General features: G+C 37.9%; 1 protein-coding gene across 1 annotated transcript in view; it reads right to left on the reverse strand.

Moving 5' to 3' along the window:
• SYT10 (synaptotagmin 10) overlaps positions 1 to 22,738 on the reverse strand; it is a 113,186-nt gene that overhangs the window by 70,993 nt on the left and 19,455 nt on the right. Inside the window, exon 2 of the mRNA XM_006047329.4 lies at positions 8,263 to 8,620. Within this exon, the coding sequence (XP_006047391.1) occupies positions 8,263 to 8,620 (358 nt within the window). The remainder of the gene's footprint in view (positions 1 to 8,262; positions 8,621 to 22,738) is intronic.

A 22,738-nucleotide genomic window follows, 5' to 3' on the forward strand; every position in this document is an offset into this window, starting at 1 on the left:
AAACACAGTTCTTTAACCAAGAGATTCTTCTGACACAAATATTTTTGACAGGACAGACCTTGAACATTTTGTCTATGATTTCAAGGCCTTCTCAGACTTTAATTCCAACTGACTTTATCTTCAATTATCCCTCAATTGACCTCTATTTTCTGATCAAGTTAACTTACCTGATGTTTTCATAGCAAGATTTCCTATTCTGTATCTTTCCATATAAAATGTTTCCATCTGGAATTCATACCCTCTTCAAATTGCCATTTATGTGAATTTCTAGTTTCCTTTGGCCTCAGATCCATGCCTCAGCTGGCAATGATTTTTCTATTCTCTTAAGTCCACATTTTCCACCACATAGTATGTACTTGTAATTTTTGAATATTGTAATTTCTTATGTTTCTTATCTTTCTGCATTATGTTGTGAATGTTTTTCTCAGTTCCCTAGAGTTGCAGATCAGATAGAGTATGCAGAATACCCTGACCATACTTAAAAGTTATATCTACTTAATATATCTACTAAGACTACTGGATGAATTAAAAAGCAATCAAGATAGATGCTAGAATAATGTTAATAATAAGAAATATACAGACGTCTGTTGGGCTTCCAGGAGGCTGATGGGGTCAAATGTCCAAATATTTGAAAAGGAAGATGAGAACTTGAGAAATGTGATAGTTTCTAGCATGTTGTTAACTAATTAGGATGTCACTTAAAAATAGAGACAACTAAAAGTTGAGAGACTATGATGCTTGTCATCTATTGTCTAAGCCAAATAAAAGGGAGTCCTGATACCAGACTAGAGCTGGTATATCTTAATAAGGGGAGGGAACCAAGCATTAAAGTTAAATTACTGTGTGGGTTGGTGGGGTAGGGTTCCTGATATTGCTAGACTTCAATGAAAAGTTAGCATTTGAGCAGAATAATCCAATTTATAATAATGTGCCCTCAAGCTCTCTGTATAATAAACATCAATTTCCCCTTCCTCTCTATATAAAGGTAATTAGTATGATGAAGTAATTAACATACATGGGGAGTTTTGAGAAATAGAATAATCACGTTTTCTGCAAGAAATTCATCCCAAGGTCAAACATTAAAATCATGACTAGCTATTCATGATAACCACATATAATTCCACATTTCTAACTGAGCAGAATGAGCAGGAAGATGCCCTCATTCTCCAACCTCCAAGCTACCTGTCCTCAGTGGACTTTGTAACCATTTTTTTTCTGTTATTTTTATTTTGTATTGGGGTAGAGCTGATTAACAATATCATGATAGTTTCAGGTTAATAGTGAAGGGACTTAGCCATACATATACATGTATCCATTCTCCCCCAAACTCCTTTCCTGTCCAAGCTGTCACATAACACTGAACAGAGTTCCATGTGCTATACAGCAGGTCCTTGTTTGTAACATCTTTGATTGTGAAAAAACCATATTTCCTTGGCTTTAACTCTAAAAATGTGTTCCATCAATCTGGATAAACGTGAGTTCTAATTTTCACCAGCTTCATTTCTTTAGGAAATTTTAAGAATCTCTCTGGATTTCAGTTAACTCACAAGCAATAGGGATAATTAATAATAACTTCATGCAGGCTGGTGGAGGATTAGCAGGAAGGATGCTGGCATGGTGACTAAACTGGAAGCACTGAAAAAAGATATTTTGTTTTCTTCCTTCCCCAACCTCTCATAAACAAGGAAATTCAAAGAGGTCAATGACATCAAGCTTATAGAAAAACTATGAATCTGTGTTATATTTTTTCTCTTAAAAAATACGAGACATATGTACAATGCCATCTTTATATTTTTTAAGGTTAAGAGAAAAAAGGATTTTTTTCTGATTTAATTTCCTATAATTACTGAGAAATTCCTGGAGTATAAAATAGCAACCCACTCCAGTATTCTTGCCTGGAAAATTTCATGGACAGGAGCCTCATGGGTTACAGTCCATCAGGTCACAAAGAGTCATACATGACTCGGTGACTCACTGACTGAGAAATTTAGTGCTAAAATGATGTGCTGTCACTCTACTGTATTTTATTTCTAGGTAGCAATTCTGCATCCAAAACCAATTCTTCAAACATGTGTTCTCAGTATATATTCTTTCATTCCCCCCTAGCTAGTGATAATTGAATAAGTTGTGTGTTTACATTCAACAGATAATCTTTTGGAGATAGTGTTTTATTTTTCTGAGGTTTCCAAAAAAAAAAAAAAAAAACTGAGCAAAGAAAGGCAAGTTATTCTTATTGTACATGCTCAGTCATTCAGTTGTGTCTAACTCTCTGCAACCCCATGGACTGCAGTCTGCCAGGCTACTCTGTCCATGGAATTTTCCAGGAAAGAACCCTGGAGTGGGTTATCATTTCATACTCCAAGACATTTCCCTGACCCAGGGTATGAACCCATGATTTCTGTGTCTCCTGCATTGGTAGGCAGATTATCACCTGAGAAGCCCAAGTTATCTTCATTAATTGAGTGTCTTTATTTGGGGTGCACTTATCCACTAAACAATTTGAATAATTCTGAACACTAAGTTGATATATAGTCACAGACAGTATCAATATTTTTTTAATGTCTTGTAGATTAATTGGATATTTTTACCCTGAAATTTCTGAGTATGTTAAGGCTTTATTAAATATCATATTTGGCCACAATTTGAAGTTTTGATAGTAATGATAATCATGTAACCACATGAAATAAACTTAAAGCATTTTTTTCCTATAAAGAAGAAGCATATGGAATAATTATTTTAGAATTAACTACCTATAAATAAATTTAAATTAATGCATACTGGATCATAAAAGTGAATGGATGCAGTGCTCAGGAAAACCTGTCAACATAATAACTAAACACGAAGCACATCTAGGTTACAAAATTTAAATAGCTTGAAAAGTATAACACTTCCATCCATCCTCCTTACCCCAAAGTTCCTCATCCCTAAAGTAACAATTTTTCTTACCTACCTCACTGAAATTTATCTCAGAAAGAAGATGGTTTATTTATAGATACAATCCTCTTTTTTAATTTTACAAAAGATATATTGAATACTCTTTCAATCCTAGTAGCAAACATGACCCTTGCAGTTTTTCAACTTGATAGATTTCTAAATCCACAAAAAGTATGTCATATCAGAAAGCATGAATACATCTTTGATTTAGAGAGATAGGAAGGTAAGATTAGGAAGTCAGTTGTTTAGCAGAAAATATAGCTTACCCTCACTGCTTTTGATTTTTACCATGTTCCTAGGGTAAAACTAGTTGTTACGTCTGGGAATCAGAGAAATACTGCTACTATTAGACCGTTATTATCAGAAAAACTGCTACTATCACAATCAGTTAAGTTCAGTTCAGTCGCTCAGTCGAGTCCGACTCTCTGCAACACCATGAATCACAGCACGCCAGGCCTCCCTGTCCATCACCAACTCCCGGAGCTCACTGAGACTCATGTCCATCGAGTCAGTGATGCCATCCAGCCATCTCATCCTCTGTCGTCCCCTTCTCCTCCTGTCCCCAATCTCTCCCAGCATCAGAATCTTTGCCAATGAGTCAACTCTTCGCATGAGGTGGCCAAAGTACTGGAGTTTCAGCTTTAGCATCATTCCTTCCAAAGAAATCCCAGGGCTTGATCTCCTTCAGAGTGGACTGGTTGGATCTCCTCGCAGTCCAAGGGACACTCAAGAGTCTTCTTCAACACCACAGTTCAAAAGCACCAATTCTTCCACGCTCAACCTTCTTCACAGTCCAACTCTCACATCCATACATGACCACTGGAAAAACCATAGCTTTGACTACACGGACGTTTTTAAGCAAAGTAATGTCTCTGCTTTTGAATATGCTATCTAGGTTGGACATAACTTTACTTCCAAGGACTAAGTGTCTTTTAATTTCATAGCTGCAGTCACCATCTGCAGTGATTTTGGAGCCCAAAAATATAAAGTCTGACACTGTTTCCACTGCTTCCCCATCTATTTCCCATGAAGTGATGGGACCGGATGCCATGATCTTCCGTTTTCTGAATGTTGAGCTTTAAGCCAACTTTTTCACTCTCCTCTTTCACTTTCACCAGAGGCTTTTTAGTTCCTCTTCACTTTCTGCCATAAGGATGGTGTCATCTGTATATCTGAGGTTCTTGATATTTCTCCCAGCAATCTTGATTCCAGCTTGTGTTTCTTCCAGTCCAGAGTTTCTCATGATGTACTCTGCATATAAGTTAAATAAGTAGGGTGACAATATACAGCCTTGACGTACTACTTTTCCTATTTGGAACCAGTCTATTGTTCCATGTCCATTTCTATCTGTTGCTTCCTGACCTGCATACAGATTTCTCAAGAGGCAGGTCAAGTGGTCTGGTATTCCCATCTCTTTCAGAATTTTTCACAGTTTATTGTGATCCACACATTCAAAGGCTTTGCCATAGTCAACAAAGCAGAAATAGATGTTTTTCTGGAACTCTCTTGCTTTTTTCATGATCCAGCAGATGTTGGCAATTTGATCTCTGGTTCCTCTGCCTTTTCTAAAACCAGCTTGAACATCTGAAGTTCACGGTTCCCATATTGCTGAAGCCTGGCTTGGAGAATTTTGAGCATTACTTTATTAGCATGTGAGATGAGTGCAATTGTGTGGTAGTTTGAGCATTCTTTGGCATTGCCTTTCTTTGGGATTGGAATGAAAACTGACTTTTTCCAGTCCTGTGGCCACTGCTGAGTTTTCCAAATTTGCTGGCATATTGAATGCAGCACTTTCACAGCATCATCTTTCAGGATTTGAAATAGCTCAACTGGAATTCCATCACCTCCACTAGCTTTGTTTGTAGTGATGCTTACTAAGGCCCACTTGACTTCACATTCCAGGATGTCTGGCTTTAGGTCAGTGATCACACCATCGTGATTATCTGGGTCGTGAAGATCTTTTTTGTACAGTTTTTCTGTGTATTCTTGCCACCTCTTCTTAATATCTTCTGCTTCTCTTAGGTCCATACCATTTCTGTCCTTTATCAAGCCCATCATTGCATGAAATGTTCCCTTGTTATCTCTAATTTTCTTTAAGAGATCTCTAGTCTTTCCTATTCTGTTGTTTTCCTTTATTTCTTTGCATTGATTGCTGAGGAAGGCTTTCTTACCTCTTCTTGCTATTCTTTGGAACTCTGCATTCAGATGCTTATATCTTTCCTTTTCTCCTTTGCTTTTCACTTCTCTTCTTTTCACAGCTATTTGTAAGGCCTCCCCAGACAGCCATTTTGCTTTTTTGCATTTCTTTTCCATGGGGATGGTCTTGATCCCTATCTCCTGTACAATGTCACAAACCTCCCGTCCATAGTTCATCAGGCACTCTATCTATCAGATCTAGGCCCTTAAATGTATTTCTCACTTCCACTGTATAATCATAAGGGATTTGACTTAGGTCATACCTGAATGGTCTAGTGGTTTTCCCTACTTTCTTCAATTTAAGTCTGAATTTGGTAATAAGGAATTCATGATCTGAGCCACAGTCAGCTCCTGGTCTTTTATTTTTGTCGACTATATACAGCTTCTCCATCTTTGGCTGCAAAGAATATAATCAATCTGATTTCGGTGTTGACCATGTGTAGAGTCTTCTCTTGTGTTGTTGGAAGAGGATGTATGCTATGACTAGTGTGTTCTCTTAGCAAAACTCTATTAGTCTTTGCCCTGCTTCATTCCATATTCCAAGGCCAAATTTGCCTGTTAGTCCAGGTGTTTCTTGACTTCCTACTTTTGCATTCCAGTCCTGTATAATGAAAAGGACATCTTTTTTGGCTGTTAGTTCTAAAAGGTCTTGTAGATCTTCATAGAACTGTTCAACTTCAGCTTCTTCAGTGTTACTGATTGGGACATAGACTTGGATTGCTGTGATATTGAATGGTTTGCCTTGGAAACGACCAGAGATCATTCTGTCATTTTTGAGATTGCATCCAAGTACTGCATTTCAGACTCTTTTGTTGACCATGATGGCTACTCCATTTCTTCTAAGGGATTCCTGCCCGCAGTAGTAGATATAATGGTCATCTGAGTTAAATTCACCCATTTCAGTCCATTTTAGTTTGCTGATTCCTAAAATGTCGACATTCACTCTTGCCATCTCTTGTTTGACCACTTCCAATTTGCCTTGATTCATGGACCTGACATTCCAGGTTCCTATGCAATATTGCTCTTTACAGCATCGGACCTTGCTTCCATCACCAGTCACATCCACAGCTGGGTATTGTTTTTGCTTTGGCTCCATCCCTTCATTCTTTCTGGAGTTATTTCTCCACTGATCTCCAGTAGCATATTGGGCACCTACTGACCTGGGGAGTTCCTCTTTCAGTATCCTATCATTTTGCCTTTTCATACCATTCATGGGGTTCTCAAGGCAAGAATACTGAAGTGGTGTGCCATTCCCTTCTCCAGTGGACCACATTCTGTCAGATCTCTCCACCATGACCCTCCAGTCTTGGGTTGCCCCACGGGCATGGCTTAGTTTCATTGAGTTAGACAAGGCTGTGGTCCTAGTGTGATTAGATTGAGTAGTTTTCTGTGAGTATGGTTCCAGTGTGTTTGCCCTCTAATGCCCTCTTGCAACACCTACCGTCTTACTTGGGTTTCTCTTACCTTGGGCATGGGGTATCTCTTCACGGCTGCTCCAGCAAAGCGCAGCCATTGCTCCTTACCTTGGACGAGAGGTATCTCCTCACCGCCACCCTTCCTGACCTTCAACGTGGGATAGCTCCTCCAGACCCTCCTGCACCCATGCAGCCACCGCTCCTTGGACATGGGTTTGGTCCTCCCGGCTGCCAGCCTTGGACTCGGGCATGGGGTTGCTCCTCCCTGCCACCACCCCTGGCCTCGAGTGTGGGGTAGCTCCTCTCGGCCGCCACCCCTGACCTCGGACTTGGGTAGCTCCTCCCAGCCGCCGCCCCTGACCTCGGACGTGGGGTAACTCCTCTTGGCATTTGCCCTTCAGGCATGGGGTCCTCCTGGCTTCTGCACCTGACCTCGGACGTAGGGTAGATCCTCTCGGCCGTGCCTTTTTTTTTTTTTAAAACTTTACAATATTGTATTGGTTTTGCTAAACATCGAAATGAATCCGCCACAGGTATACATGTGTTCCCCATCCTGAACCCTCCTCCCTCCCCATACCATCCCTCTGGGTCGTCCCAGTGCACCAGCCCCAAGCATCCAGTATCGTGCATCAAACCTGGACTGGCGACTCGTTCCGTATATGATATTATACGTATTTCAATGCCATTCTCCCAAATCATCCCACCCTCTCCCTCTCCCACAGAGTCCAAAAGACTGTTCTATACATCTGTGTATCTTTTGCTGTCTCATATACAGGGTTATTGTTACCATCTTTCTAAATTCCATATATATGTGTTAGTATACTGTATTGGTGTTTTTCTTTCTGGCTTACTTCACTCTGTATAATAGGCTCCAGTTTCATCCACCTCGGTTGCAGCCGCCCGCGCTTTAGAGTGCTGGTCGTGCAGCCAACATGTTGGTTTTTCATGTTAAAGATCGAAGACCATACTTAGGAGAAAAAAATCTTTTCATAAGAATCTTTTTCCCATTTACAGTTAGCACAATTTGAAATACACTATAGCAAATTATTTTTGTTCAAGTAAACTTTTGCTGATTTTTCCAGGCTGAATTAAAATGTACCTCCTTAAAATGTATCACTTTAAGAAGGTTTCCCTCTGGCTTCCCTTCATGTACACTCTTGCTATTCTCATGATACTCACCAAAGCTGTTGTTGAATTTACCATAATAGTTTGGTCTATGAGTTCCAATAAGCAATGAAATTTTCTAGCAGTTTACAGTATAGGTGCTAAACAAATGTAAACTAAACATTAGCCTCTGTTACTCAGTTTTGACTGTGAACTTGTAGGTGATTTAATGGAACACAAGGCAAATGGCTGATTTATTTATTGGTTGTATTAAACTAAATCAAAAGACTGGAAATCAACCAAAAATATTTCAAAGGAAAAAGCCAATAAATAAATTTCTAATTAGATTATTTTAATGAAACCTCTACCTTTCATGGTACCACTCTCTGTCTGACTTTGTCTTCAATTTCTTTCTCTTCATCCCTATTTATTCTGTCCTATCAATTCCCTCCTTACTCTATTATTTATTTTCCTCTGTCTTTCTCATTTCTCTTGTTTTTCTTTTCTCCTTTCCCACCTCAGTTTTTCTCCCTTAGAAAATCACATACAACACACACACAAATACAGACACACACACAGCCCAAAGAGTTTTGTTTATTTGATCTTTCCTTACCGGGATGAAGATGTAGGCTCAGTTGTTTGTCTTTGCACACGTGCATGTTTAATTAAATGTTCTTTTACAGCAGTTTGGACTTCAGCTGGGATATCAGGGGAAGTGTGGCTGATTTTTATTGCAGGCTCAATAACTTTTAGTGCTGGTTCTCCATTTTCTTTAATCTCTTTTTTCTCTTCAGTCTCAAAAACTTCAGTGGGAGCACTTGACATGCTCTGTGGAAGGGTACTGACATTGGAAGTCATGGGTTTGCTCTTCCAGAAAGGCCAGCATAACTTCCAGAAGACAAAAAGTGAAACAACCAACAAGGCCAGGCCACAAAAGCTGACAACAACTGCTAACAGGCTGACTGAAATATCTGGAAAAAAATTACAATGTAGGAGAAATATTAAGTCATTGATAATGTATATAGCAGAGCACTAATTGTGGGATAATGTGATATTATGGTTATTATTAATAGTATGCCGATTTAGAGTTTCAAAAATCTACTTTTAAGTAATTTTGTAAGGAGGAAACATTAATAATTATGTTTGTTCTCTATGTTTGCATCTCATCCCTGCCCTGGAAATAGGTTCATCTATACCATTGATGACATAGATGGGTGGGATGGTGGGAGGTGGGAAGGAGGTCCAAGAGGGAGAGGAAATATGTATATTTACATATAGTTCATTCACTTCATTGTACAGAAGAAACTAACATAGTATTGTAAAGCAATTATACTCCAACTATATATATATATATATATATATATATATATATATATTCAAAGGAAAAAATTGAAAAATTCTATCCCAGGAAGTTTCCAGTTGTATACAAGAAAAGCATGATATATACATATCATTTCCAAGTATAGTACAAGGGGGTCCAAGAGTTTGTAAAATGAAGGTTAGCTCCTTGCAACCTACCTTGAAGTCGTGAAGCTTAACATGCTCTAAGACTATATATAACAAGAAAGCCTTCTGTTGGCTTCATCTTTGATCTACAGATGCAACCTTTTTACTCTCTAAGCAGTAATAATTTTAAATATTTGTATAAGCTGCTTTCTGTGGTCTAAATGAGAATGTGTATGTGCTAAGCAGCTTCAGCCATGTATGACTCTTTGTGACCCTATGGATCATAGCCTGCCAGGCTCCTCTGTCCATAGGATTCTCCAGGCAAGAATACTGGAGTGGGTTGCCATGCCCTTCTCCAGGGAACCTTCCCAAACCAGGGATTGAACTCATGTCTCTTATGTCTCTTAGACTGGCAAGCAGCGTCTTTACCACTAGTACCACCTGGGACACATTACTAATAGAGAATGAGTACACAATTAGTTGTATTTTCAAACTCCATGTGTGTGTATGTACTCAGTCGCTCAGTTATGTTGGAGTCGTTGTGTCCCCATGGACCCACCAGGCTCTTTTGTTCGTGGAATTTTCCAAGAAAGAATACTGGAGCAGGTTGCCATTTCCTAGTCCAGGGATCTTCCCAACCCAGGAATCAAACCAGCATGCATCTCTTGCACTTCCTGCATTATCAGGCAGATTCTTTACCACTATGCTACCTGGGAAACCCCTCTTCAAACTCCATAGGTCCTTTCTAATAAGCTCGAGTGCTCCTAACTTCTGAAGTCCAAAACTGGTTAATAATTTGCTAAGGAATTATAAAATATTCTTATTTTTAAATAATTACAAAATTAATATATGTATAAAATAATTAAAAGGAATACAATAAAAAGTTAATAAGATTATATAAATAAATAAATGGGAGATAAATCACAAATTTCTCATGCAAAATCATGCCAAGGAGTTTATGTAGATACTCTGCCCTCAAAGAAGTGGAAAACAGCTCTCCACTCCTTAACTGTGGGATGTACAAAGTGACTTCCTCCTAATGAGTACTTCCTCCTAATGAGTACCTAATGAGTACCTTTTGTATGAAAAGGGGCAAAATGGTATAATTTTCCACAGGAGACATCTGAAAAATACAGACCTCATCCAGGTTATCAAGGGGAACATCAACAGTGACAAATCATGGCAATAGCCTTGATATGATGTGATGAATATGGCACATTATCTCTGCAATCTTTCTCCCCAAATTAATAACCCAGATCTAATCATGAAAAAAAAAGTAATAAGAAAATTCGAGTATAGGGACATTCTACAAAACACCTGACCAGTACTCTTCAAAACCCAATGTTGTCATAAAAAGGAAGTCTGAAAAACTGTCATATTGTCATAACTCAGAGAGACTAAGAAGACATGATAATTAATGTGATATGGTAATCTAGATGGAATTATCCTAGTCTTTGCCTTCTCCAACCTGGAATAAATACAATATTGTAAAGTAATTAGCCTCTAATTAAAATAAATAAATTTAAATTAAAAAAATAAAGAACATTATGAAAAAGGAAATCTGAATAAAGTATGGACTTCAGTTAACAATGTATCAATACTAGTTCAGCAACTGTAACCAAATACATTAGTATTTCACATACTAATGTAAAATGTTAATAATAGGAGCAACTGAGTGTGGGGAATATGGAAGCTCTGTACTGTCTTCCCAAATGTTTCTGTACATTGAAAACAGTTTCAAAAAGTAAAATCCATTGAAGCATGTTAAGAATATCCCTCTACCAATTTCCATTTTCACCTTCCTAAAATTACAAATGTTAGCAATCTGGTGCTGCAGCACTCTTTTTTTATATATAAATTTATTTATTTTAATTGGAGGCTAATTACTTTACAATATTGTATTGGTTTTCCCATACATCAACATGAATCCACCACGGGTATACACATGTTCCCATCCTGAACCCCTCTCCCACCTCTCTCCCCTTACCATCCCTCTGGGTCATCCCAGTGCAGCAGCACTCTTAAAGTTTGGAAGACTAAATAGATATCCCACGAAGAACTTTTCTGGACTTAGATAACCATATACTTTTATTTCACAACTTTGTTTAGCATCAGTGTCAAATATAACTCTTAATTTCTTTTGTTTCTCTGTTTTAAATAAAAGATGTTAGGGATATAACATAGACTGAATTGTGTCTGTCCCTCCACCACCTCTAAATCCATATGTCAAAGTCCTAACACCCAGGACCTCAGAATATGACTGTATTTGGAGATGGGCCTTTTAAATTAGTAATTAAGGCAAAATGAGGTCATATGAATGAGCCCTAGCACATTATATCTGAGGTTCTTATAAGAAGAAGAGATTAAGACAAAGAGAGTCATAGAAGGAAGACCATATAAGGCCCCAGGGAGAAGGTAGCTATCAAGAAGCCAATGGGGAGAGGACTCGGAAGAAATCTACACTCCTGACAACTTATCTCAGCCTTCTAGTTTTCAAAACTCTCAGGAGTAAGTTTCTGTTGTTTAAGTGACCCATTGTAGTACTTGGTTATGGAAGCCCTAGCAAACTAAAGAACAAATCTAATTTCTTTTAATCACCATTGTAAAACACCACTCCTCGAAAGCAACCAGTAACCTCAGTTTGGTGTGACTCTGTCCAGTCCAAGCACTAATAAACAAAAATATCTCTTAAGTAATCATAAAGTATAGAATTTTAAATATAGAGTAAAATATATAATTTCACTGGAGGAAGAAATGATAACCCCCTCCAGTATTCTTGCCTTGAGAATCCCATGAACAGTATGAAAAGACAAAAAGATATGATACCATAACACAAGCCCCCAAGATCAAAAGGTGTCCAATATGCTACTGGGGAAGAGCAGAGAACAATTACTAAACAGCTCCAGAAAGAATGAAGTGGCAGGGCCAAAGCAGAAATGACACTCAGTTGTGGATGTGCCTGGTGGTGAAAGTAAAGTCCAATGCTATAAAGAACAATATTGCATAGGAACCTGGAATGTTAGCTCCATGACTCAAGGTACATTGGAAGTGGTCAAATAGGAGATGGAAAGAGCGAACATTGATATCTTAGGAATCAGTGAACTGAAATGGACAGGAATGGGAAAATTTAATTCAGATGACCATTATATCTAATACTGTTGGCAAGAATCCCTTAAAAGAAATGGAGTAGTCCTTATAGTCAACAAAAGATTCTGAAATGCAGTATTTGGGTGCAAGCTCAGAGAGAATGATCTCAGTTTGTTTCCAAGACAAATCATTTAATATCACAGTAATCTAAGTCTGTGCCCCAACCATTAATGGTGAAGAAGTTGAAGCTGACTGGTTATGAAGACCTACCATACCTTCTAGAACAAAAAGCAAAAGATATCCTTTTCATTATATCAGATGGAAATGCAAAAGTAGGAAGTCAAGAGATACCCAGAATAACCAGCAAGTTAGGCCTATGAGTACAAAATGAAGCAGGACCAAGTTTAACAGAGTTTTTCCAAGAGAACACTGGTCATAGCAAACACACTTTTCCAACATACCAAGAGACATGGACATCACCAGGTGGTCAGTATGGAAATCAGATCAATTATGTTCTTTGCAGCTGAAAATGGAGAGCTATATACAGTCAGCTAAAATAAGACCATGCCAAAGCCTTTGACTGTGTGGATCACAATAAACTGTGGAAAATTCTGAAAGAGATGGGAATGCCAGACCACCTGACCTGCCTCTTGAGAAACCTATATGCAGGTCAGGAAGCAACAGTTAGAACTGGACATGGAACAACGGACTGGTTCCAAATAGGAAAAGGAGTACGTCAAGGCTGTATATTGCCACCCTGCTTATTTAACTTATATGCAGAGTATATCATGAGAAACGTGGGGCTGGAAGAAGCACTAGCTGGAATCAAGATTGCCGGGAGAAATATCAATAACCTCAGATATGCAGATGACACCACCCTTATGGCAGAAAGTGAAGAGGAACTAAAAAGCCTCTTGATGAAAGTGAAAGTGGAGAGTGAAAAAGTTGTCTTAAAGCTCAACATTCAGAAAACGAAGATCATGGCATCTGGTCCCTTCACTTCATGGGAAATAGATGGGGAAACAGTGGAAACAGTGTCAGACTTTATTTTTCTGGGCTCCAAAATCACTGCAGATGGTGACTGCAGCCATGAAATTAAAAGACCCTTACTCCTTGGAAGAAAAGATATGACCAACCTAGATAGCATATTCAAAAGCAGAGACATTACTTTGCCAACAAAGGTCCGTCTAGTCAAAGCTATGGTTTTTCCAGTGGTCATGCATGGATGCGAGAGTTGGACTGTGAAGAAGGCTGAGCGCTGAAGAATTGATGCTTTTGAACTGTGGTGTTGGAGAAGACTCTTGAGAGTCCCTTGGACTGCAAGGAGATCCAACCAGTCCATTCTGAAGGAGACCAGCCCTGGAATTTCTTTGGAAGGAATGATGTTGAAGCTGAAACTCCAGTACTTTGGCCACCTCATGTGAAGAGTTGACTCATTGGAAAAGACTCTGATGCTGGGAGGGATTGGGGGCAGGAGGAGAAGGGGACGACAGAGGATGAGATGGCTGGATGGCATCACTGACTCGATGGACGTGAGTTTGAGTGAAGTCCGGGAGTTGGTGATGGACAGGGAGGCCTGGTGTGCTGCGATTCATGGGGTCGCAAAGAGTCGGACATGACTGAATGACTGAACTGAACTGAACTGAAAACAAGACCTGGAGTTGGCCCAAATCATGAGCTCCTTATTACCAAATTCAAGTTTAAATGGAAGAATGTAAGGAAAACCACTAGATCATTCAGTGAAAGTGTTAGTCACTCATGGTATGACCTAAGTCAAATCCCTTGTGATATACAGTGGAGGTAACAGATACATTCAAGGGAGTAGATCTGATACAGTGCCTGAACAAGACAGAGGTTTGTAACATTGTACAGGAGGCAGTACATAGAAAAATAGAATATTTCTATTCCAGAGAAAAAGAAATGCAAGAAGGCAAAGTGGTTGTCTCAGGAAGCTTTACAAATAGCTCAGGAAAGAACAGAAGTGAAGGGCAAAGGAGAAAGGGAAAATATATCCAATTGAATGCATAATTCCAGAAAATAACAAGGTGAGACAAGAAGGCCTTCTTAAATGAATGATTCAAAGAAATATGGGGAAATAGTGGAATGGGAAAGATGAGAGGTCTCTTCAAGAAAATTAGAGATATAAAGGGAATATTTCATACAAGAATGGGCACAATAAAGGAGAGAAATGGTAAGGACTTAATAGAAGCAGAAGATTAAGAAGAAATGGCAAGAATATTCAGAAAGGTGTTAATGACCCAGAGAAGCACTGTGGTTTGATCACTCACCTAGAGCCAGAAATCCTGGAGTGGGAAGTAAAGTGGGCCTTAGGAAGCCTTACTATGAACAAAGTTAGTGGAGGTGATAGAATTCCAGCTGAGCTACTTAAAACTCTAAAAAACGTCATTGCTGTTAAAGTGCTACACTCAATATGTCAGCAAATTTGGAAAACTCGGCAGTGGCCATAGGGCTGGAAAAGGTCCGATTTCATTCCAATCCTAAAGAAGGGTAATGTCAAAGAATATTCAAATTACTGCACAATTGCACGCATCTCACACTCTAGCAAAGTAATGCTCAAAATTCTCCAAGCCAGGTTTCAACAGTATGTGAGCTGTGAAATTCCAGATGTTAAAGCTGGATTTAGAAAAGGCAGAGGAACCCCAAATCAAATTGCCAACATTTGTTGGATTGTGGAGAAAGCAAGGGGGTTCCTGAAAAACATCTACTTCTGCTTCATTGACTAAAGGCTTTGACAATGTAGATCACAACAAACTGTGGAAAATTCTTCAAGAGATGGGTATACCAGACCACCTTACCTGTCTCCTGAGAAACATATATGCAGGTCAAGAAGCAACAGTTAGAATTGGACATGGAACAACTCCATGTATTTGTGCATGCTATGTCGCATCAGTTGTGTCCGACTCTTTGAAACCCTATTGACTGTAGCCTGCCAGGCTCTTCTGCCATAGGATTCTCCAGGCAAGAATACTGGAGTAGGTTGCCATGCCCTCCTGCAGGGGATCTTCCCAACCCAGGGATTGAATCTGTATCTCCTGGGGCTCCTGCATGTAGGCAGATTCTTTATACTGAGCCACCAGGGAAGCCCACATGTATGGAAAAACTGACCAGTTCAAAATTGGGAAAGGAGTACAACAAAGCTGTACATTGTTACATTTCTTATTTAACTTATATGCAGAATACATCACGGAAAATGCTAGGCTAGATGAATCACAAGCTGGAATTGAGATGTTTGGGAGAAATATCAACAACCTCAGATATGCAGATGATACCACTTTAATGGCAGAAAGTGAAGAGGAACTAAACAACCTCTCGATGAAGGTGAAAGAGGAGAGTGAAAAAGCTGGCTTAAAACTCAACATCAAAAAACTAGGTCCTATCATTTCATGGCAAATAGATGGGGGAAATGTGGAAACAGGATCAGATTTCACTTTCTTGGATTCCAAAATCAATGTGGATGGTGATTGCATCCATGAAATTAAAAGACACTTGCTCCGTGGAAGAAAAGCTATGTCAAACCTAGACAGTGTATTAAAAAGCAGAGATATCACTTGGCTGACAACATTCTGTGTAGTCAAAGCTATGGTTTTTCCCGCAGTCATGTTTGGATGAGCTGGACCATAAGAATTGGACCATGAGTGTTGGACCATAAAGGCTGATCACTGAAGAATTGATGCTTAAGACCTGTGGTGTTGGAGAAGACTCTGTAGAGTCCCTTGGGCAGCAAGAAGATCAAGCCAGTCAGTCCTAAAGGAAATCCATCCTGAATATTCATTGGAAGGATTGATGCTGAAGCTCCAATACTTTGGCCACCTGATGCGAAGAGCTGACTCATTGGGAAAGACCCTGATGCTGGGAAAGATTGAGGGCAGGAGGAGAAGTGGGTGACGGAGGATGAGATGTTTGGATGGCATCACTGGCTCAGTGGACATGAGTTTAAGCACACTTAGGGAGCTAGAGATGAACAAAGAAGCCTGGTGTGCCTCAGTTCATGGGTTCTCGAAGAGTCGGACATGACTTAATGACTGAACAACAACAACAACAGATATTTCAAAACAGAACCCAGACTCACTAATAAAAACATCATGTAAGTTTACCAGTTCCTACAATTTCAGAGAAATATTATTTTACTTTTATTTTCATTGACCTGATAGGGAAATGACTGGTAGTTTTATCTTTCTGTAATTAGTGAGACAAAATGGTTCTGGTTTAATTCTCAATCTGTTGCTGATGAAAATCCATTCAGATATTGAAATAATTCTGTTTTTATTGCTTCTTAATTATATTAATAAAAATTAATTTTAACATGCTATGATACACAGAAACTAATTTTTCCTTTATTTTTCAATTGAAGCTAAAGCTACATAGATTATAATTTCCATTTATATTCCATTGGTGAGGAATGTGATCATATTTTATATTTTGTAGTTTATTTTTAGCACTATAACTTGAGTAAAAGAGAAAAAATATAAAATCAATATGCCTCCTGATTATTAACTACAATTTTGAAATAAAGGAAGCCTATGATTTGCTTCATAATCTTCATATATTTTAAGCCCCACTTATATATATATTTTTTTTCTGGATATTTTAACCCAGTTAACTTCTTCAGTGGCTAAGTTCTGCTCAGTTGGAGCCAAAGCCAAGATATAAGGAGACTGCAGGACAATGTGGGATAGAAGAAAGGACAGAAACAGTTTTCAGTCTATAACTGAAAATATTCCCTGTTTTTAGGTTCTTTTACCCAATTTCAACATGTGTGTGGGAGGAGGGGTGATTCACAAACCACCAACAATTCTCTGGATACCAACTGGGTGTTCTTAAAATTCAACTCAATTTTGATGTTTGACTACCTGGAGGTGGCATCAGATTCCACAGGTTAAGGGCTCAGTCCCAACACACTGTCCCTCTCCCTTCTAATGCCAGTAGCAAACACAGGTTGTCACCCGTGGGATTCTGACCAACTGGCAAAAAATTGGAGGAGGTTCCCACCACCTACCCCTTAGGTTTGACTAATTTGCCAGACAAGCCTATAGAACTCAGGAAACTTGTTTATTTACCAGTTTATTAAAAGAAGATATAACTCAGGAATAGCCAGATTGAAGAGTTCATCGGGCAAAGTATTGAGAAAGCTCTGATGCCCTCTCAGAGCACATTGTTTTCAAATTTCTACATGTTTAACATAGAAGCTCTCAAACCCCATCCTTTGGGGTTTTTATAGAGGCTTCGTGATACTGGCATGGCTGAGTAAAAAAACTGCCATTGGTTCAACCTCCAACTGATTCAACCTCCAGCCCTTCTCCCCTGCCAAAAGTTCAGCAGGGGTGGAACTAAAGTTCCAGTCCTCTAATCACATGGTTGATCTTCTGGAAAACAGCACCCAACCTTAGCTGGGATCCAAAAGTCATGCCATTAACCTAACAAGACACCTTTATGGCTCTCGTCACTAAAGAAATTCTAAGGTTTTGGGGAGCTGTGAGCCAGGAACTGTGGACAAAGACTAAATATATATGCACAATATCACACCTCTCTTCTCACTATTCTTGGTCATGTATTTCATCCAAACCAAATCAGTTTTGAAAGTGACAGCCTATACTAGCAGTAATACCAGGATAGCAAGAATGAAGTTATTATTAATTTATATATTATATTATTATGCATCTTAGATAAACTGTGTTCCTACCTCTTTTAGCCTAACATCCTCCCAGGTCACCTTAGCCAAACCGGATCAAATTAAAACTTTGCATAACATTCCACAGTATCCTGTGATTTGACCCCTGGCTATTGACCCAACTTCATTCATCTGCCACTCTCTTGCCTATTCTCCTCCTCCGGGCTACATATTACTCTCTCACGATTTCTGCTCAGTCTGTTTCAAGTGGCTCCATTGTTTTCTCTTATCTGTCTGCCTGGCAAATTTGTATTCATGCTTCAATAACCAGATCCAGTAGTATCTTTCCCTGCAGCTCTTTCTGCCTCCTCTGTTCCTAACGGCTTTTAAAGCACACCCACCACCACAGCACTAGTATTGTAACATTAATAATTTTTTGGCCTATAATTTTTATCCTAAATGCTTGGGATACAATGGTTTCAAAACTTATTTTCTTTTGGATATTAGAAAGGTATTATGGTAAACATTATCAGGGATAACATCTAGTAACCAAATACATTAATATATATGTAATGAAATATATGAATTAGGCACACTGAATGGGATCACTGAAGACCATAAGCAACTTAATGTCAATTTAGGTAAGATGGTGGTGCCAAATTGGACAATTTACAAAATAATTTTCAGTTTTTTGAGGTTTGGAGGTTTCATAATTGTGGATAAGGGATTGTGAATATGTGTTTATTTTGCTTCTCCAAGTGTTCCCAGCCTAAAAATAAACTCACTTCCTTTATTACCTTTTTTAGTGTTCAGTATATATCACACAGTCAAAAAATATTTATGGAGCTTCTGAAAACATATTAGGGGAATTATCTAAAAAGATATGCCTATGTACTTCAAGACAGCTGGATAACTAAGAATTGAGGGATATGAAAGGAATATGCAGAAATACTTATACTAGGAAAATAGTATAATTATACTGTGAAACCTTGACCTGGGTTCAAATGTCAGCCCCACCACTGTGTAGCTTCGGGCAACTTGCTTAGACTTTAAGAATCTTAGTAAAATTGAGGAATTTATGTTTTTGTTTCATAGGAATGCTGTGAGTTTTATATAAGGAAATGTATGTAAATTATTTATCATCATAGTTTGCAACAAGTATGGGTAACAACAACATAGTAAGGGCAACAATGGGTTGTTACTATTATCAACTTTTTTTTTTTTCTTAAACAAGAGTACCTAGGGGAAAGGAGGCATAGGTATGGAATGAGTATGGATTGAATGGTGATTCACAGATTAGTAAGAAGAGAAATATCTTTCAATGTTATTTTGGTACTAAAAGGAGTGAATTTGTTTATATTAGAGACCAAAATTTCTAAGTAAAAATTATTTTTTCAAGAAGCTAATAAATAACATTCTATTTTCCTACCCAGTTGTGCTCAAAGAAACTGTTCAACCAGGTAGCAATTATAATAAAAGTGAGTATAAGCTTAGTTCAGTTCCTCAGTCGTGTCCGATTCTTTGTGACCCCATGCACGCCAGGCCTCCTTGTCCATCACTAACTCCCAGAGTTTACCCAAACTCATGTCCATTGAGTCGGTGATGCCATCCAACTATCTTATTCTCTGGCATCCCCTTCTCCTCCTGCCCTCAATCTTTTCCAGCATCAGGTCTTTTCAAATGAATCACCTCTTCACATCAGGTGGCCAAAGTATTGGAGTTTCAGCTTCAACATCAGTCCTTCCAATGAACATGCAGGACTGATCTCCTTGCAGTCCAAGGGACTCTCAAGAGTCTTCCCCAACACCACAGTTCAAAAGAATCAACTCTTCTTAGGTCTATTAGAAACTGGACTTGCTAACATATCACCTTGAATTAATCAGACTTTCAGATACAGCCAGAAGCCTGGCTGGACAACCACAAATATTCTCCATGAGTACTTGACCCTATAAAATTTACTACATGAAGGAGTAGAGAATATCCAACAATGAAGAGGGAAACAGGTAAGTCATGTCTTAGGGATAGGGTAAGCTAAGATTCCATGATTATCTTATCTTGTAGCTTCTTCCATCCAGAAATGCAAAATGAGGGGAAAGGGCTTTTCCTACAACAAGAAAAATTGAAAGGAGTTTCATTAATCAGAATTTCTTTGAGAAAAGTAAAACTAAAATTATAAAAACAAGCTTATTGCATTATATATTTTTACATTGTTTATTATTGCAATTATGACAAATAAGAGTATTTCAAAAACAAAACCAAGAGTTTATTAGGTCTTTATGACATTTTTTTTTTCAACAAAATTTGTTAAGACAAAGACTCTGACTATCAAAAGATTAAGGCAGTTCAAAAAAGATTAAGGGAGGATTTGTGAGAATTTGTAAAGTCATCAAAATGTTCAATTTTTTTTTTAATGATTGTTTTTCAACATTTAACTATGACATAAAGGATGTTGTGAGTTTGGACTTAGTTCAAATTGAAATATGTAGTCCCAGAAGTATTTTTATGTCAAGGTATGAAATTGTTAAATATGCATTTCATAAATAACACTCTGGCTGGGGAAAAATAAAAGTGGAGACCAGATGAGAACAGAAAACATAGTTACTGATTATAGTAGTCATCCACATGAGAGATGAGAGTATTTCTGAACAAGTGTGGCAAGAATGGGAAAAAGAGCACATTTTAGAGGTATTTGACAAGGCAAGGGGCTAGTGAGGAGTGTGAAGATTGAAGAACAAGAATGTGATTCATTGGGAGACAAACAGGATAATGAAGTAAGGAAGACCATGACTTCAGCTATGTTGGGTTTAGACTATATATTAATAATAATACTCAACATACAAGTAGAAATTTTGAGTAAGCTGTTGGTCATATATGACTGCAACTGAAGATAAAATTGAAGGACTTCTTTAAACAGACAAATCTGAATCCATGACAAAGAAGGTAAAAGCACCTCAACAGAATCCTGAAGACGTCAATAATTAAAGAAAGAAAGAGAAATTTAAAGAATAAAGAGCCTACATATAAGACTGAGAAAGAGTAGAAGACATCAAAAAAATGAGGTCAAGGTGCTTTCATAGAAGTTTGGAGAGTATAAAGTGATAAGTAGTATAAGAAGTTAAAATAAGTTCAATCAAAACTAAGGTAGATAAGTAAACATTAACTTAAACAAGTAAGTCTGCAGTGAATTCAATGAGACTAGTGCAGCAGAGACTGTGTTAACCAGATAAATGTAGTTTAATGAATGAATGAGAGTGAGGATGTGAATTCTGTGAATATAGATAGTTCTCTCAAGATATTGTATTTAGGAAAGGAGGAAAGAATCACTCGTGGAATTGATGTTTTTCATTGGTGTTTTTAATTAAAATGTGCAATATTTCAGCATGGTTTATAATTTGTGGGAAAGTAGTACCAGATAAGGAGAGAAAGAAAATCAAGCAGAGTGATTAATTAACAATACTGCTGCTACTGCTAAGTCACTTCAGTCGTGTCCGACTCTATTCGACCCCATAGACAGCAGCCCACCAGGCTCCCTCATCCCTGGGATTCTCCAGGCAAGAACACTGGAGTGGGTTGCCATTTCCTTCTCCAAATAATTAACAATAAAGTCACATAAAAGGTGACAATGGATGGAATCTGAAGCAAAGATGAAAGAACTCTATCACTTCTTCCTTTTCAAGAAAAAGAGGATAGTTCTGAAATCAAATTTTATAGGTATAGGCAGGAATTCAAGAGAATTCTTGCTTATAATTTTCTCTCCAAACAGGAGTTAGAGTCAATTGCCAGTTATTTTGGGATGTTGGAAAATAATTTGGAATATTTAAATACAGTGGGGAAAATTTGATATATGAACTTTAGAGAATAGGAGAAAATTGAATAGGAAAACATAGGTCATCTGGTCAGAATTGAGGGTTCTTTTGCAACTGAAGACTAAGAGAGTGATACTAGCCTGCCTGGTTTTAAAATCTTCTAAATATTCAGGTTCTTTGGTGTAGGAATAGAGAAGCAGATGAATTTATCCATGAATGAGCATCTTCTATCCTCCCAGAAGAATGTAATAAACCTCAAAGGAGAAAGTGATTGCAATGATTAAATGATGTATCATAAGCATGATGCAATATTTATTGATAGGGAATTCACCTAGAGGTAGAAAATTGAATGAAGTTTCCAAATGCAAAAGAAGAAAGTATAGGAGCTTTTGGTTGGGGTTTGGAATATTTGGATTTATAATTCTAAAATAGTACTTTTAACATAATGACAAGTGTTTGTTCATGATCATGAAAGAAATGAAGTAAGGTGGAGATGAGATCACTGGAGGGAGATGAATATGTACGGTTTTCCTTCTCCACACAGACTTTGAAGTTACCCATTGTAGAATGAATAAACTTGATGAGTAGGATCTCTGTAGCTCAAACTTGCAATGTCTCTGGATAATTAAAAATAATCCATTATATACCATTCATCCAATTATATCTTGGTAAGAATTGAAGTTAATGAAATTTCAAAAATTAAATTAGGCTCAAGGATAATCAGGTTTAATATTGCACAAACCCTGATTTGATTACATACATATGCATAACTATTGCTTCTACCACTATGTCTACTTATTTATCTGTCTGGCTGGCTAACTCTTCATTTCTGACTCATATGTAGCTATAAAGATCTTACTCTTTTATCATGCCTTAATATCTCAAAATAAAGTCAGAGAGTCCTGGGGAAAAAAAAAAAAAAACACTCTCATCAGAAAACATAATTAGCAAAAACATGCTAAGTCCTCATAAGCTTTTAATAAACCAGAATTTTGCTAATTTCTAACATTTGCATGGTCTTAATTACTATAAATTGTAAATACTGTTAGGACTAAGTACATATTATCCATGCAGATGGCTACAATGATGCAGAAAATCATAGACCAATTGTTATTCTCTCG

The sequence above is a fragment of the Bubalus bubalis genome, chromosome 4 (genome assembly GCF_019923935.1).
Source record: "Bubalus bubalis isolate 160015118507 breed Murrah chromosome 4, NDDB_SH_1, whole genome shotgun sequence".
In the NCBI taxonomy this organism is placed as follows: Eukaryota; Metazoa; Chordata; class Mammalia; order Artiodactyla; family Bovidae; genus Bubalus; species Bubalus bubalis.